The 19,111-nt window shown below is 45.7% G+C and overlaps 1 protein-coding gene across 16 annotated transcripts in view; it reads right to left on the bottom strand.

The window, feature by feature from the left end:
- kirrel3b (kirre like nephrin family adhesion molecule 3b) overlaps positions 1 to 766 on the bottom strand; it is a 216,984-nt gene extending 216,218 nt beyond the window's left edge. For 15 of the 16 annotated variants that reach the window (XM_054742841.2, XM_054742848.2, XM_054742842.2 and 12 more), the window contains exons 1-2: positions 565 to 766; positions 363 to 438 (exon numbers count right to left, since the gene is read on the bottom strand). In XM_054742841.2, coding sequence (XP_054598816.1) covers positions 363 to 405 — 43 coding nt within the window. In that variant the 5' untranslated portion in view covers positions 406 to 438; positions 565 to 766. The other variant, XM_070543427.1, reaches the window with a different exon arrangement.
- Between the last annotated feature and the right edge of the window lie 18,345 nt (positions 767 to 19,111).

The following is a 19,111-nucleotide window of genomic DNA, read 5'->3' as shown; positions in this document are numbered from 1 at the left end:
TGTGTGTGTGTGTGTGTGTGTGTGTGTGTGTGTGTGTGTGTGTGTGTGTGTGTGTGTGTGTGTGACAGGAATGTTAAGCCCACATAGGAAGTATTCAACTTGTCAGGTCTGAAAGCAACCGAGAGAGAAAACTCTAACAGCTCTCCAACACCGGGACACACTTTTTTCTACTGATGCGTCCCGCGCTCTTCGTTCCCGTTTGCATCAGAGCATCACAACAGTTGCCTCAGGAGTCGGTCAGAAAACATACACGCTCAGACGTCACACCACCACCACATGAAATTAGAACGTTCCAAGCCAGCAAGTACAGAAGCATCGCAAGCAAGATGTGGTCAATCAGGAAGTTTACGTGGAGAACTTACCAAGTCTGGAGATGCCCAGGAGCAGAAGGACCCAAGGGATCATGGCTGAGGGGGAGTGGAGTGGAGAGGGCAAAACCTACGGAAAACAGTAGGCGAGTGTGAAATTGAAGTTGGCAGGCACAAAGAAATGCACAAGATGAGAGAGTGCTCCTCTGCACTGCTGGAGGTGATGCTACGGTCCCTGAGTGGTGTCTTCTTTTACCAGTGGAAAGGCTGGACGTCTTCTCTGTCCTTCTCCTCTTCAGCGTACTCTCCTCTCTGTCTCTCTGTGTTTGACTCTTCAGAGTAGCCGGCTGTCTGCCGTCTCGTGCGCGCCCCCTCTCCCTCTTTAGCGGATGTGAGCTTGTAGACTTTCTGCGTCCTCGCTGCTGACTCTCAGCATTCGCACACTCCTCCTCTCTCACTAGCACCGTTTCTCATCGCCCATCCATTCTCAGTGTCTTCAGTCCTCACTCACCCCCCCCCCCCCCCCCCTCCAACCCCATTCTCTCTATCTCTCTTGCTCTTCCACTCACACACCAGTCAGAGGATGGAGCTCCAGACTCCTCCCTCCCTCCATCTCTCTCTCTCTCTCAGCCTCTCACGGTGGCTGTCTGGGTGGCTGAAGCTGAAGCTGAAGCTGGGGTCCTCACTCTGGGAACCAAGCCTGACATGGGAGAAACACACAGGGAGTGCCTCAATTAGAATAAGAATATGGGTGAGACCTCTATAGCAACAAATAACGCAGACAGCAACAGAAAGGGCACCCCCCACCCCTCAGTTAAGACCTTGTTGTTTTTGGAACACATTCTATGGGTAGAGCTGGATTTTTGGCACGGCAAAGATCCCATTAGCATTCAAGAGAAAGCCTTTTGTTAGCATACACATTTTTAAGGTGGGGGGATCCCACTGCTTTCTCAAGGATCCTAGGATGCAAGAGATCACATCCTCCATAAATGTCCTTCAGAGTAAAAAAAACACAAATTTTCACACTGGGTATTTGTAGGATATTTTTTTTCATTAAAGATAAACCTAAACACCAGGAAGCTATCAGGTTTGACTTTTATGACCGAATAACGTTATTAAACTGCAAATGACTCTGATTAAATAGATTCTCATTGTTGGAAAATGTGAGCCTTCTCTGTTTTTTTTTCTAAAGCAAAAAGGTCTAATTTTGAATGATTTGGACTTCTGTTTTTTTTTTTTTTTTTTTTAAACCATAGATTTATTTTCCCTTGAGTTCCAGATAAGATGATTATTCTGGGTGAAATGTTTAGTTCTGACCAGACGCGTTTATGAGATGTGTAGTTGTTATCGTTAATGGAAATATCCATCAGAATGTTCAAAATGAATTAAACGATGCCCAGTTGTTGAAGAACTTTTTGGAATTTTAGTCGACAAAAACTAACTAAAACTTTTTGAGATTTAGTCAACTAAAACTGACTAAGACTAAAACTAAGATGCCCGCCAGAAACATGACTGCTCGGAACTCCAAAATTCCAACTAAGAAAGCGAATGCGCTCTAAAGTTTGGCTTCACTTCACCAAATACCATCATGGATAACTGGGTGATGATGAAACGAGCGACAAGTGTGAGGCATCATCATCTTAATCTGCTCCAGCAGCAAAATAAATGGTTTAGGATAACAGTAGCTAGTAGGCAGGGTTTTCTGGCACAATGGTGGTGTTGGACGCAGCGAGGTCAAAGCTGGGTCATTGAGAACTTTCACCCACAGATTAAGACCTGAACGCCAGCGAGTCTGGGAGGAAACCATAACATCTGCCACCTACGGTACCAGAAGAAGGAGTTCTCATGGACAAATAGTCATAACAAATCAAAACATAAAGTTTAAACTTCTTTTTCTTGAGTTTAATGTTAAAGTAACCATTATCATTTTGCTCATTATAAGTGTGTTTAATCAAATGAATGACTATTATGCTTTGGGGTAATTATAATGGACTAATGAATCCATTCTTAAATAATGTTGAGAATGTGTGGTACTGACCTTCACACACGCCCACACACATCTTCCCACAGTAAACTCCAGACACATTTGATGACGCACATGTTTGCTTTGAGAAGAGAAAGGTTTTTGGTAAGTTTGAGTCTTATGATTTCAGTTCGTGCTTGACAACGAAAGAGAGAGGATGTGTGAACGACCGCTAACGGGGCACGGAGCCCATTGGCTCAACCCCCCCCCCCCCCCCCCTCTCACGCTGTTTCTGTCAGCCAGACAGAATAGCTGAATCGCGACTTCTAACGCAGACTCATTACCGAGTCTTTTGATTTCTGAGTGAATTAACTTAAGAAAGCGCGTCGACAAAACGCTTTACCATCAACGTGTACCGAGGGCAACTCTGGACCGGTTCCGTTCGACACCTACATCTCCTGTCAGCCGCCGGTGTCATCTGGATGAACCACAACATCCTCCACGGCCCGGATCCGAAAGAGGGTCCACAAGAGTTCGGTGAGACAGAGCACGGTTTTAGCGTTTTGATGCATCTTTTCCAACTAAACCCAAGTTTATTCAAACCATCACTTTTCACTCAGACACCTGTTTCTTCCTGAAGCAAAATCAGATGCACACACGCATCCATCTCACCTCATCTCACCACACTTTGCACCCATACGCATTCATAATCACATCATATCACTCTCACAACTCACAACATTCTCAATCTTCATAAATTCACCAGAAGGTCTATTTGAGCAAGAACAGCATATCAACTGTTAAAGATTGTCCCACAAAGTTGCCAATGTGATTGTTGTTTCCTGTTTGTCAATTTTCAAAATCATTAGTTTAATTTGAAGAATTAAAACTTGTAATCCTTCAAACTGGTTTCCTCATTGAACTGAAACACAGACACTCAGATATTATCGGCAGTTTATCGATGAAAACAACCTTTGAGTCTTCTTAACAATATAAAATTTGGTTATTGATTTATTAAAAATTAATATTCCGAATTAATACGTAGCATGGTTCCTCTTTCATAAAAGAGCATAAAACCACAACGCTACAGCTAATAGTGCATTCACTTTCTCCTCGGAAATTCCAACTTCCGAGTAGGAAAAATAAACAATTTGAAAATATACAGCAAAAGGAATGAAGATTCACCATAAATTGCATTCACAGCAAAGATGTTTGCTTCAGTGTAATTTGCAGTTTATAAAACTACAAAGACCCACCATCACGCCATTTGTCCAGAGGAGAAAGGAGAGGAAAAGGAGTACAGTACATGGAGCTAGGTTTACTTTGTGAAACCCCACAATATTAAATTTAAACTGTTGTATGGTATTAAAGTTTGCTTTAGTTTCATTTGTAGTTTCTAATACATGGTCTCCTCATCATAGTTTTTCCAGAGGGCACAGAAGAGGCATAGGAGTACATGGAGCTGGGTCTGGTTTTGCGTAAACAGTTGTTAAAGGTTTTTATATTGAAGAATTTTGAACAACACTACAATGATGAAATACAAACAGTTTCTATGTTATCGTGATATTTATCAAATATGGATATATATTGGGAAAATAAAACATCCATCCATCCATTTTCATCCGCTTATCTGGAGTCGGGTCGCGAGGGCAGTAGCCTAAGGCGAGAGGCCCAGACTTCCCTCTCCCCAGCCACTTGGGCAAGCTCCTCCAAGGGAATCCCAAGGCATTCCCTGGCCAGGTGATAGACATCCCTCCACCGTGTCCTGGGTCTACCTTTAGGTCTCTTCCCGGTTGGATGTACCCGGAATACCTCACCAGGGAGGCGTCCAGGAGAATTCCTGAACAGATGCCCGAGCCACCTAAACTGGCTCCTCTCGATGTGGAGGAGCAGCGGGTCTACTCCAAGCCCCTCCCAAATGACCGAGCTTCTCACCCCATATCTAAAGGACAGCCCAGCCACTCTTCGGAGATAACTAATTTAGGTCACTTGTATCTGCGATCTCGTTCTTTCGGCCACTACCCAAAGCTCATGGCCATAGGTGAGGGTAGGAACGTAGATCAACCGGTAAATCGAGAGCTTTGTCTTCTGACTCAGCTCTCTCTTCAACCCAACAGACCGGTACAATGCCCGCATCACTGCAGATGCAGCACCAATCCGCCTATCGATCTCACGCTCCAGTTTTCCCTCACTCGTGAACAAGACCCCGAGATACTTAAACTCCTCCACTTGGGGCAGGACCTCATCCCTGACCCGGAGAAAGCATTCAACCCTTTTCCGAATCAAGACCATAGTCTCAGATTTAGAGAAGCTGATTCTCATCCCAGCTGCTTCACACTTGGCTGCGAACCGCTCCAGCAAAAGCTGAAGATCGCATTCTGATGGAGCCAACAGGACCACATCATCTGCAAAAAGCAGAGACCTGATCCTCAGGCCACCAAAACGGATGCCCTCCACACTTTGGCTGCACCTAGAAATCTTGTCCATAAAGGTTATGAACAGAATCGGTGACAAAGGGCAGCCTTGGCGGAGTCCAACTCTCACTGGGAAGGAGCCCGACTTACTGCCGGCAATGGGGACCAAGCTCTGACACCGGTCATATAGAGACCTAACAGCCCATGCTCCCGGAGTACCCCCCACAGGGACCCACGAGGAACGTGGTCAAATGCCTTCTCCAAATCCATAAAACACATGTAGACTGGTTGGGCAAATTCCCACGCACCCTCCAGGATGCCCCTAAGGGTATAGAGCTGATCCAGTGTTCCACGGCCAGGACGAAAACCACACTGCTCCTCCTTAATCTGAGGTTCAACAATCCGAGGGACCCTCCTCTCCAGAACCCCTGAATAGACCTTACTAGGAAGGCTCAGGATTGTGATCCCCCTGCAGTTGGAGCACACCCTGCGGTCCCCCTTTTTAAATAAGGGGACCACCACCCCGGTCTGCCAGTCCAGTGGGACTGCCCCCGATGTCCACGCAATATTGCAGAGCCACGTCAGCCAACACCGCCCCAAAACATCAAGAGCATTAAGGAACTCTGGGCGGATCTCATCCACCCCTGGGGCCTTGCCACAGAAGAGCTTTTTAACCACCTCAGTGACCTCAGCACCAGAGATTTGAGAGGCCAACCCAAAGTCCCCAGACTCTGCTTCCTCAATGGAAGACATGTCGGTAGGATTGAGGAGGTCTTCGAAGTATTGAGCCCACCAATCCACAATGCCCTGAGTAGAGGTCAGCAGCACACCGTCCCCACTATAGATAGTGTTGGTAGCACACTCCACCCCCCCCCCCCACCCCAACCCCCCCGACCCCACCCCACCCCCACCCCCAGGCACCGGATGGTGGACCAGAATCTCCTCGAAGCCGTATGGATGTCTTGCTCCATGGTCTCACCAAACTCCTCTAATGCCCAGGTTTTTGCCTTGGCGACCCCCGAGCCGCGTTCTGCTTGGACTGCCGGTACCCGTCGGGTGCCTCTGGAGTTCCACAGGCCAAAATGACCTGATAGGACTCTTTCTTCAGCGTGACAGTATCCCTAACCGCCGGTGTCCACTAGCGGATTCAGGGGTTGCCACCACGACAGGCACCGACGATACTGCGACCACAGCTCCGGTCGGCTGCCTCAACAATGGAGGTAAGGAACAGGTTCCATTCAGACTCAATGTCCCCCGCCTCCCCCGGAACATTTTGGAAGTGCTGTCGGAGGTGAGAATTGAAGCTCCTTCTGACAGGAGACTCTGCCAGAAGTTCCCAGTAAACCCTCATGATACGTTTGGGCCTGCCTGGTCTGACCGGCATCCTCCCCCACCATCTGAGCCAACTCACCACCAGGTAGTGGTCAGTTGACAGCTCCGCCCCTCTCTTCACCCGAGTGTCCAAGACATGCAGCCGCAGGTCAGATGAAACAACAACAAAGTCGATCAGCCTAAGGTATACTGGTGCCAAGAGTAAATATGGACACCTTTATGTCTGAACATGATGTTCATAATGGACAATCCATGACTGGCACAGAAGTCCAATAACAAAACACCACTCGAATTCAGATCGGGGGGCATTCCTCCCAACCACACCTCTCCAGGTCTCACTGTCATTGCCCACGTGAGCGTTAAAGGCCCCCAGCAGAACGAGGGAGTCACCGGAAGGAGCGCTTTCCAGCACCCCCTCCAAGGTCTCCAAAAAGGGTGGGTAGTCTGAACTGTAGTTTGGTGCATAAGCACAGACCACAGTCAGAACCTGTCCCCCCACACGTAGGCGGAGGGAGGCTTCCCTCTCATTCACTGGGGTAAACCCCAACGTACAGGCACCAAGATGGGGAACAACTAGTATGCCCAACCCTGCTCGGCGCCTCTCAGTGGGAGCAACTCCAGAGTGGTGGAAAGTCCAATCCCTCTCAAGGAAATTGGTTCCAGAGCCAGATTCATGCGTTGAGGTGAGTCTGACTATATCTAGTCGGAACCTCTGAACCTCACACACCAACTCAGGCTCCTTCCCCACCAGAGAGGTGACATTCCATGTGCATAGAGCCAGCTTCTGTAGCCGAGGATCACACCGCCAAGGTCCCCGCCATCGACAACCACCCGTCACACACTGCACCCGACCCCTTTGGCCCCTCCCACGAGTGGTGAGCCCATGGGAAAGTGGACCCATGTTTCCTCTTCGGGCAGTGCCCGGCCGGGCTCCATGGGGAAAGCCCGGCAACCAGGCGCTCGCCAATGTGCCCCACCTCCAGGCCTGGCTCCAGAGAGAGGCCCCAGTGACCCACGTCCATGCGAGGGAACACGGTTTCCATTTATATAATTCCTCATAAGAGGTCTTCGGGCTGCTCTTTGTCTGACCCCTCACCTAGGACCTGTTTGCCATGGGTGACCCTACCAGAGGCAGAAAGCCTCAGACAACTTAGCTCCTCGGATCATTGAGACACTCAAACCCCTCCACCACGGTAAGGTGGCAGCCCAGGGAGATATTAATTAAATAATACTTATTTAATTACAAAAGCAATTTAGATAATTATTAAACACTCAAAAGTATCAAAAATTGGTAAGTACTGGTATCAATCTGTAGGTACTGGGAATTGGCACTGTACTGATTCAAATGTCAGAGGTACCCATCCTTGCATGGGGACAAATTTGTTTGTGTTAAAAAGTCTCTGAAATACATTAAAACAATGTAAATGCAATATTAGATACACTATACTGGACAGGATATGTGACTGTAATGCTGGCAGGATACCTCAGAACAGCGCTACATCCTCTGTTGTCCTGGTGGGTTATTGCTTTGCAACACTCCCCAGCTGGTAACTGATAATTCCAGGAGCAAAACGTCTCTGTCAGTGTGTGTGTGCATCTCTCCATCCTGAGGGAGAAGTAGAAATTAGTCTGGGTGATGCCAAATTAGACATCATGTTTCCTTCTACGGGAGCCCGTGAGGGCAAAATGCATTTACTGATTTGTAACAAGCGCTTATTAAACTTTCACCATTCATAAACGTTGTTTCACACATTTACCTCTTCACTCGCTGCCAGTGTTGAAAGGGAGTCTGATGATCTTATATATATATATATATATATATATATATATATATATATATATATATATATATGCATATGTATGTATGTATGTATATATATATATATAATGTTTGATTGCATTGATTTAGGTATGTTCAGCCTCCAATTGCTATGGAAAATACACATTGTCACTTTAATAATCTTTCATTTCTGATGTAATTAACTTAATTATAAACTTTTACAGCTGTGTAAAGGTTTATGGTACAACAAATGTTATGGTTGTGTTTTGCAACACTAATGCTTTCATTTGGCACTGACTGCACTAAGACTAGCTGTTAGCTTGTCAATCTGGTCTAAACTAATCTAGGTTTCTCTGAGAGCGGCCTACAACAGATTTCATTTGTTAATAACTTTTCTTAGAAAAAAAACTATATTTGGGTAATTCACATGATGTTTGTAGATTACGAACTCATCACATCACTTAAATCACTTATGCATCATTGTTTTGTGCTGTTTTTGGATAAAGAAAATACTTTTGTTTTGGGTGTCATTGTTTTTCACGAAGGCTCGTTCATTTTTTGTGAGCCAGTTTACTTTCTTTACAAAAAAAGAGTTGAAAATGGAAGTTTTTTTTTCGTGTCATTATTCTGAATTGATTATAATGTTGTTGTTTGTTTTACCATTATCTAATCTCAGAAGTGCTAAACTTTCTTTTAGCAATGCTGCCACTGTTGTTATTCACCATCAAGGGTAAATTACAGCTTTGTTTGTGTATTTTTATGGTATTTGAAGTCAGTGAAAGGAATGATTTGGTCATTTTGAAGCTCATTCTTCTAAATGTTCTGGATAATTTATATCTTACTAACTGTAGACAGGACTGCTGAGCTGACAGTTAGCCTAGATAAAATGTAATTGGATTCCAGATGTCTTAAAACAGTTGCACTGGGTCTTTCCCACTGAGAGCATTTGACTTGAAAGGTTAAGGAACAAACAGATGTTCAGAACAACTAGCGTGCATCTCTGCAACCCTTTATGTCCCTGTGCTTATTGTTCTTTTCTATGTCAAAGTGTCTGCTGTGAACTATCTTCAAAATTTCACAACAATCTATTCAAATATATCATTATATTTTACATCCCATGGTTGCTCCAGAAGAAGTACTACTAAATCTGAGTCTGTTTAGGATGGATTCAACAACAGGAAATTAGTAATTATATAGCACTTTTACACAAAAACGTGATAAAAAGGTCAAAAATATTCCCTTCACAGTCTGAATGACTCCTACTTCAACATGACTTGTTTTTTCTGCTAAAGAACTAAACATCTCTACTGCTACATATCCATGTAAGTGTCACCTCCCACCTTTCTTCACTTGTTTCTGTCATGAGCCGGGGGTGAGTACTTGTCTCTCTACTGGAGATCTCTGAGTTGTGTCTTGCAGGAGAGGGAGCGGCAGCTGCACCTGATCAGCTAATCGGCAGGTTGGCTTCTTAAGGAGGAAGGTGACACTACTCGACGCTGGATGATTGCTACTGACTGGTAGTTTCCAGCCCTCATACTTTGCTCTTGGTTTTTGTATACATTATTACGTGTACCTCTTCCTGGGACTTTTGTGACTTCACGTCTCTTGGATCTCCGACCTCAGGTTCTCCTTGTCTCTGGATTATTCCCTCACGACGCTCAATAGGACTCTGCTCTGCTCACACGCCACGTCATCCATTCACCTCTGACCAACCCGCTCTCCAATGACTACCCGCTCCCTCTCCAGCCCTGGAACCGCTCACCTGGATACCCCCGGCTCATTACCCATCCCCTCACTCGCTGAACTCATTTTACCCCAGTAAGTCCCCTCACTCATTATCTGTTGGACTTAAAGTTCTCAGGACTCACCTCTAATCTGCTCTTCTGTCCAGACGCTGCATTTCCCGTTTCCCTTGTCCACTGGAATTCCCAGTGCGCCCTCAGTTACCGTTATCCACAAATAAAAATATTATTTTTCATAATACCATCTCCTAGGTTGATTCTGCATGTCTTGGGTTAGACACCTTCCTCCAAACATGAAAGAATCATCCGGCCATACCACTAACCCTGCAGAAGCAGCCCTCACCAATCTCACCCACAGGTTAACACAGCAGGAACAGACACTACCATTACTTATGGAACAACTCGCCGCAGCGAATCAACGCTACCAACAATTGGAGGCTCTGGTAAGACAAATCAATGACGGTTTGTCTCAGCGTCAACAGCCACCTCCACCCACGGAACCATCATTCGCCACTCCAGCAGCTGCGGTTTCCCCCGGACTGGAAGCCGCAAGTCCTCTGGAAGTCACCCACTTCCGTCCAGCAGTAGCCCCACCATCAGTGACTTTTAGCGGTGAGTTTGAGGAATGCCACAGTTTTCTACTCCAGTGTAGACTGGCCTTCAAACGTTTTTCTGTTGCGTTTGCCTCAGACTCTATAAAGATTTCCTATGTAGTGGGGCTGCTACGAGGAAAGGCTCTAAGGTGGGCCGAGGCTAAGAGCCACTGTGAATCCTTTTTGAATGGTTCATACAGTGAATTTTTTATCTGATTTTTGAACTGACTTTTGGAAGTTTTGAGTCCAGCTCGGATATTAGGAAGAAGCTCTGGAATCTTTCTCAAGGCAGGAGGACAGTGGCAGACATGGCATTGGATTTTCGTATCCTGGCAGCTCGGACGTCCTGGAACGAGGAAACGCTTATTGCCACCTTCACAGAGGTTCTTAATGATCGGGTCCAGAACCAGCTGGCTCTGTGCCCCGAGCCCGGTTCGTTGGAGGCCCTCATCAGACTGGCTACCTCCATCGACAAGCGACACCACGAGCTGAGGAGACAAGACCCCGGGCCCAGTTCACCTCCCACTCAGGATCGGGGCCAAGGAACTAGTTGTCACTCATCAACAGAATCCTCACCAGCTGAGGAACCGGTGCAGATGGGGAGGATTCGTCTCACACAAGAGGAGAGACAACATCGTATGAGGTTTGGTTTATGCATATACTGTGGTAAAGATGGACATTTTGCCCAAGACTGCTCGTTACTGTTAAAAGGCAGAGCCCGCCTGTCAAACCAGGATTACTGGCGGGCAGCAACTCAGACTCTACTAGTTCTCTGTTTTCTCTCCCGTGCTCTGTGTTTTTAAATTCTGAACAGATCCGACTCAAAGCCCTCCTGGACTCGGGTTGCGAACAATCCATGTTGGACTCTAAGCTGATTGAAAAATGGAGGATCCTAACCACCCCGTTAACCACTCCTCTCTCAGTCTCCTCTCTGGATAATCAGAACCTCTCCACCATCACCCATCAGACTACTCCCCTCTGTGTAAAGGTGTCAGGTAACCACACCGAGGCCTTGACCTTTTATGTGTTCCCTTCCCCTCAGTTGCCATTGGTGCTTAAACATTCCTGGTTAGCATGCCACAACCCTCAACTTGACTGGCGGAGGTACAGAAATGTGGGATGGAGTCCTGAGTGCTCTCAAAGTTGCCTCTGCTCCGCCTCCTCGCCTATCTGTGGCTCTACGACCCCTCCAGTGTCATGTCCTCTGCGTTCCTGAGCTCCGTTCAAACAACACCTTGGACAGCGCCTCGCTCCTGCCCCGCTGGGTTTTTGAGGATCAGCACCATGGAGAGAGGCACGCGGCTGCGGCTCTACGACCCCTCCAGTGTAGGACATTGATCTCTCAGCGGTTCTCCCTGAATACCATGACCCCAAACAGGTTTTCAGTAAGGGCCGTGCCTCTTCCTTACTTCCTCACAGACCTTTTGACTGTGGATTTGATTTATTTCCAGGAGCTCCTCTTTCATCTAGCCGTCTGTATCATCTCTCCAAGCCTGAGAGTGAGAGCATGGAGAAGTACATCCAATACTCCCTGGCCGCCGGAACCATCAGACTGTCCTCTTCTCCTCTGGGCGCCGGGTTTTTCTTTGTACCCAAAAAGGAGGGGTCACTCAGGCCATGTACAGACGACCGGGGTTTTAATCAAGTCACAGTTGAAAACAAATGCCCTCTGCCGTTACTCTCCTCCACCTTTGAACCTGTTCAGGACACTTCTATCTTCAGTTGACTAAACGTCAGGAACTCCCATCATCTGGTGAGGATAAGGGAGGGGAATGAGTGGAAGACGGCGTTCAAAACCCCTCTTGGACACTTTGAGTATTTAGTGATGCCCTTTGGGTTAACCAATGCACCAGCAGTTTTTGAGTCGTTGGTAAATCTGTGTTGGGTGATTACCTAAATAAGTTTGACTGTGTATCTTGACGACATTCTGATTTTCTACAAAACACAGGAACAGCATACCCAGCATGTTCGAGTGGTTTTGCAACGTCTGTTGGAGAATCGGCTATGTGTCAAAGCCGAGAAGTGTGTTTTTCATGCTCCCACTGTCAAGTTCCTGGGGTTCATCATCCAAAGCGGGCAATTGAAGCCAGATCCTGACAAGGTACAAGCTGTTACTGAATGGCCAACTCCGTCCACACGTACGCAGTTGCAGAGGTTCCTGGGGTTTGCTAATTTTTACAGAAGATTCATCAAGAACTACAGTCAAATGGCCACTCCATTAACCAACCTGACTTCCATTAACAAACCTTTTATCTGGTCTCTAGAAGCCGACGCAGCTTTCTGAGCACTTAAGACGAGATTCACCAATGCCCCTGTGCTCCATCGACCAGATCCGCTATGCCAATTTACCCTCGAGGTAGACGCCTCGGATACTGGCGAGGGAGCAGAGCTGTACCAGGTCTCCCTACAGGATCATCGCCATCATCCTTGTGCCTTCTTCTCACGTCATTTGACCCCCACAGAGAGCAGATACGATATCAGAGACCGCAAACTGTTGGCGGTGAAACTCGCCATAGAAGAGTGGAGACATTGGCTGGAAGGTGCCAAGAAGCCGTTCATTACTTGGACCGATCATAAAATCCTGGTCTATTTAAAGGAAGCAAAGAGTCAATCCATGACAGTATAGGTGGTCCCTTTTCTTCTCACGTTTCAACTTTCAAATCTCCTACCGACCAGGTTACAAGAACACCAAGCCCGACACTCTTTCTAGACTATACTCACCAGATCAGGAAGCGGAACCCTCCAATATCCTACGTCCAGCATGCGTTGTGGGCGGGCTTACCTGGGATGTCAGGGACCAGGTTCTGGAGGCCCTCAAGATGAACCCCGGTCCAGGTAACGTCCCTCCAGGCAGGCTGTATGTGCCCTAGTCCATGAGAAGTAAGGTCATACACTGGGGTCATACAGGCAAGTTCGCGCTGCATCCTGGTGTGGGTCGCACTGTTGCCCTAATCAGAAGGTTTTTCTGGTGGCCGTCTATATACAAGGATGTTGTTACAAGCTACATTTCAGGTTGCCATACCTGCTTCCAGCAAAAGGGTGATCACCTCTTTGGACTTTGTGTGTGGTTTGCCAAACTCTCATGGCTTTAATACAACACTCACCATCGTTGATCGGATTTCTAAGGCATGTCATCTGGTTCCGTTAAAGTTGCTTCCTTCCTCAGCTGTCACCGCACAACTACTGGTCAAACACGTTTTCCGCCTTCATGGCATCCCAGTGGAGATCCTGTCTGATTGTGGTCCGCAATTTGTCTCCAGAGTGTGAAAGGAGTTCGCGGAGACCTTAGGGGCTCAGGTGGCTCTGTCCTCAGGACATCACCCCCAGACAAACGGACAATGTGAAAGGATGAATCAGGAGCTTGGAGCCATGTTGCGCTGTGTCTGTGCCTCTCATCCTTCCTCTTGAAGTACCCATCTAACCTGGGTGGAATACACGCACAACAGCCACGTCTCATCCGCCACAGGTCAGTCCCCTTTCGAATCATCGCTTGGTTATCAACTCTCTCTGTTCCCCCTTCAGTCCCCAGCCCCGTCCTCAGTTCCACAATTCCTCCACGGTGCCATACGCACTTGGTCCACCACCAGAGTGGTGTTGGATCGCACTGCGAAAAAGAACAAGCAGTTGGCGGATCATCTGCGGTGACTGTCCCCGGTCTATTCCCCTGGTCAGAGTGTCTGGTTGTCCTCTAAGGACATCCCGCTGAAGATGACCAGCCACAAGTTGTCCCCACGTTTCATTGGCCCCTACAAGATCCTGGAGGTTCCTACTCCATCCACTGTACTGCTGGACCTTCCTCATTCCCTTCGGGTCCAGCCCGTTTTTCACGTGTCTCTGGTGAAGCCGTTGGTCTCCAGTCCACTTTGTCCATCTCCTGTGCCTCCTCCTCCGGCACGCCTCTACAGGAGTGGGTTGGTCTACTTTGTGAACAAGATCCTGGCTTCCCGTGCCCATGGGGTCCAGTACCCCATGGACTGGTAGGGGTATAGTCCCGAGGAGAGGTCCTGGGTACCTCGATCCTTCATCAAGGACCCATCCCAGATCCGGGAGTTCGAGGCCGCTTCTGCTAGGATGCCGAGTGGCATCCGTTGAGGTGGTGGGGGGTGGGGGTGGGGGAGTACTCGTCTCTCTACATGAGATATCTGAGTTGTGTCTTGCATGAGAGGGAGCGGCAGCTGCACCTGATCAGCTAATCAGCAGGTTGGCTTCTTAAGGAGGAATGTGACACTACTCGACGTCGGATAATTGCCACTGACTGGTAGTTTCCAGCCCTCGTACTTGGCTCTTGGTTTTTGTGAACATTATTATGTGTACCTTTTCCTGGGACTTTTGTGACTTCACGTCTCTTGGATCTCCAACCTCAGGTTCTCCTCGTCTCTGGATTATTCCCTCACCTCGCTCAATAGGGCTCTGCTCTGCTCACACGCCACGTAATCCATTCACCTCTGACCGACCCACTCACCAACGACTACCCACTCCCTCTCCAGCTCTGGAACCGCTCACCTAGATACCCCGAGCTCGTTACCCATCCCCTCACTTGCTGAACTAATGTTTCCCCAGTAAGTCCCCTCACTCATTATCTGTTGGACTTAAAGTTCTCAGGACTCACCTCTAATCTGCTCTCCCCTCCAGACGCTGTGTTTCCCGATTCCCCTGTCCACTCGCCCTCAATTACCGTTATCCAAAAATAAAAATATTATTTTTCATTATACCATCTCCTGGGTTGATTCTGCATGTCTTGGGTTAGACACAGTCCCCAGAACATGACGGTTTCAGCGAATTATCCAGCAGAGCTCAAAGAAAACCTATTTGTTATCCTGACTGATAAAAAATAATCAAAGGTGTGTATAAACTGGACAGTTGAACAACTTTATTCCTGCTCTATATTTTCAGTTTGGGGGGTTTCGAGTACCCTTACTGTTCATTATCCACATTCCCTCCACTTTAATTTGTTAATCCAATGCTGGTGTAATTAACTCCACAGAAATCTGCTTGATGTTCCCCTTGTTTCAGACAGAGGATATTATGCGTTATTTTTCCAGAGGGGCAAGAGATGACAAAGATGAGGGAGAAACTCTTTTTGCTACAAACACAAGCAATTTATGCATAACTGAAAAAAGAAATAAAAATAAATAAATTAAACAATAATGATCAGACTGTGAGTAAAATAATAAATATGTTTTCGGTTTTATTTATTTCCCCAGTAGAGCATACGATTGACATTCCATTTTACTGAGGAAAACAACTGAATAAAGAAAATCAATATATACATGTATTTTATGTATTTCACCATATCATCATACAATAAATACATATATATATTTTTATCTATATTATTTGCTATAAAGTTTGAACAAAAACAGTAGAAAAGATTATAATAAATGTAATAATAACAACAATAATTATTATTATTCTGTCTAATCATCATTTCCAGAGCTTTGACATTTATTCTAGTCTACTTCAATTTAATCCTTTCTAATCTAATCAAAGGGACCAGCGGATGACAGGTGGTCTTTTCATCAGCACAACTAACAAGCATGCAGAAAAGCAACCCAACTGCAACTAAACAAAAGGATAACAGATCCGCCAAAAAATTAATAAAAACATAAAACCATGAGTGGGGGCAAGAAGGGAAAAAAATGGGAGTTTTTGTGTGCTTAAAGATGAAGGATTGAGTGGAAACAAGGACCTAAATTTGCATGCATAACATTAGATTTTCCAGGCTAGGCCATAACCTGGTGAACCTGGACAATATCGTGGTACTTTTTTTAAACAGTTGTTTGGATGTTGAGCATGTCTGAATCAGTTCAGGGTTGTTTTTTTCTATTTTTTTTTTTTTAGAGCATGAACACAGAATATTAGAACACCTAATGTTTAGTAAAGGGCAAACAGCCCAACATGACCCTAAATTAAACTGGAAGAATCACTCCTTCAGTCTGACTTTAGGAGCCTCCTCAGATCAGCTGGGACCATAATAATCCTGGTGAAACAAGCCCAAAGGGGAGGGAGTTAAAACACAACACACCCTTTACGTTCAAACACACCAGTGACAATTCACAGTTAGATCGTAGTAAGGATTATAAACCTCAGCTGAAGGTCACGCTCTCCTTGACAGCTAACTCTGGATTGTGAGAAGGTCCCAGATGTTTCAGTCATTTTGGAAGGAAGGTTATACTGAAACATGTTTATCCAGCTTGCTGTGGGGACTGTCAGTATTTCTCATTTCAAAACAAAGGAAGGAGGGACTCAACTGCTGCTTGCCATCAGTGAGTGTGGGGGTGCTGTGTCTCCTGCGAGCTAATGCTGCAGCGCCGATAATTGTAATTTGACGATGGCTGACAAAAAGCTCCAGAGCTGTTTAAAGTGGTTGCTGTAACCAAATGTTACCACAGGAGGTCATTTTTAACTTCATTTCTACTTAAAGCACCTTTAAGATTTTAAACCAGTAGATCAATGCAGCCCATCAATACTGCTCTCACAAGCTTTAATATTCCATAAAACCAGATTATTGTCCATATACATCTGAACTGCCCCATGTCTGCTCTGAACTGTGCAGTAGACATAAATATCACTTAGCCTTGGCTGGTCAGGGCACAGAGGAGGAACATCTATGGGTGTCCTGGAGTGTCTGGTACCAGGAAACTGGTGCATGAGGCAAACGTCCAGGAAACATCCACGTGACTGCCACTTTGGGGTTTCTTCCAGCAAATAGTCCATTGTTAAAAAAATGAAAAACTGTGTGCAGTCTATTCACCCAGGAGGGATGCAAGTCTGACTTTCAAAGCACAAAATTAATCAAAACAGAACTTGTTTTTTTCTCCTTGTATTAGAGATCAGCATAGTTCTTATTTATTTAGTAATTTCCCACAGCAGAGCAAAAGCAGCAGCTTTAAAGTGATTTAATCAATTAGTTTTGGTTACAAAGTCACCTTTGAAACATGGGGAGGAATGGGACTTCAGCTACAGCTGACTTTGTAGGGACTCCGGCTTTTGGAAAAACAAGCTAGTTATTTAATGAACCCGACCTAAAGCTGCAGCATCAGCCCTGACCTACCTCTGGAAACACGTTTGCCACAAAAACAAATAGATAATGAAGGTGCAGGGTGAGAACAGATTCATAGTTAGGAGAACAAAACGCTATTAGGCTGGAATGATAATTTTTGGGGAAAATATCTATTTTTCACATGGGGAAGGTGGTGGTGGTGGTGGTGGTGGTGGTGGTGGGGGGGGGGGGTGCTAAAGTAACATAACTAATGAAAAAACAAAACACTTTTGTTAAGAGGAGTAAAAATGACATTTGCATGACTGACTTTGTTTAAGCACTGACATTTTTCCCCTGCTTTAGATGAAATGCAACATCTCATTCTCACACTCAAAACGTGACACGTTAAGATGATGGACAGGCAGGAATTTCTGAGCTAAATGGAAAGTGACATATTGGTTTATTTCTCCTGGGCCTGCATATCTGCTTTTGAGACACTGAAAGGCCTGAAACATGGGCGTTTGTGGCCGTGTGTGTGTGTGTGTGTGTGTGTGTGTGTGTGTGTGTGTGTGTGTGTGTGTGTGTGTGTGTGTGTGTGTGTGTGTGTGAGTGTGTGTGTGTGTGAGTGAGTGAACGAGTGCCTTCACTGAGTAACCATCAATTTGTGTTTTAAAATTGGTAAATCAGCCAGTTGTCTTTCAAGGAAGGACATCCACTCAATCTTTGTCAGTCAGATGATTCTCCAGAGATGCTGCGTGGCCCGGCCACTGATGCTCCACATTCTCATTCCAATCAAGTCTGCAAAGTGGAAGAGCAGAGGTCTAAATTAATAGATTTAACAGTGATGTTGAGGGATTTGGAGGGAAGCAAGAAGAATGATGACATCTTATTTTCCTCCAGAGCACATTTTAACAAAAGGACACTCGTTTGGAGACGAGCAATGCTCGTGGCATTCTGTTCATTTACATTTCATTTAGAATCAAATGGAAACCACTGTGGAAATTTGTTTTGTAATCATTTTGCATTTTAATTAACACCGTTTCCATCATACGCTTTACTGATAGTTCAGAGCATAGCTTGCTAAAACCATCTTAAGGCTAAGATGGTAATGTAATTTGTTTTTTATGAACCTTGTCAGCCATACGAGACATTATCCTAATGGATCAGAGCTGATGATGCTTTTAGAATTAAGTGTAGATTTACAAGCACCTCCCAACCAAAACTGGGGAGCTACAGGCAACCAAAGTGACTCAAGAGGCTGCAAAAGAAAAAAGAAAGAAGATGAGATTTAAGTTTTGGATGATTTTGTTCCATCTTCATTTATCCATCTTGTTGGGAAAATAAACCATATTCACTTTGTTATTGTTGAATTTAGGCAGCTGGGCTGTCTAATGTAGCATTCCAAAAAGTCTGTACCACCTCTGTCCTGGTTTCCTGTTTTAATGAATAATGTTGCAAAGGCCACGGGGACAGTTGAGTCTGAGAAAAGCTGGTTTAACACATCATAAGCTTAGGCTCACCACCTTACATTAACATGTACCGAACCACTTCAGCGTCCGCAATGGTCACGGTAATGCTAATTGCAGGACAATGCTAGCATAAGCCACTGCTAATGCTAGCCTGAGCTACTACAGACTTAAAATGAATGCCAGTAGATCCACAGCTTGTTGTTCTTGTCATCGTCTTCATTTGTCCACAACTCGCTAGACAAAACATTCACCAAATTCACCTCCTAATTGGGTACAGGACTAGCCCTGAGACTTGATCACCTCAGGGGGCCCCCACTTGGTGAGAACATCTGGTGAATAACTGGCCAAAATGGTTGTTGACCCAAGTGGACACCACTGATGATTAGTCCTGAAAATCTAATTGACCTTAGATACACAGTGGAGCTGGAATAGGTCTTCTAATCTGATACTACAATTATAAGAAATCTAGGAATGTAATTAGGACTTGGACTCAAATAGATAATCAAACCCCTACCTACCAAGTACATA

This window comes from Nothobranchius furzeri, chromosome 13 (genome assembly GCF_043380555.1).
Source record: "Nothobranchius furzeri strain GRZ-AD chromosome 13, NfurGRZ-RIMD1, whole genome shotgun sequence".
Classification (NCBI taxonomy): domain Eukaryota; kingdom Metazoa; phylum Chordata; class Actinopteri; order Cyprinodontiformes; family Nothobranchiidae; genus Nothobranchius; species Nothobranchius furzeri.
This window is presented reverse-complemented; position numbering and strand designations above follow the sequence as displayed.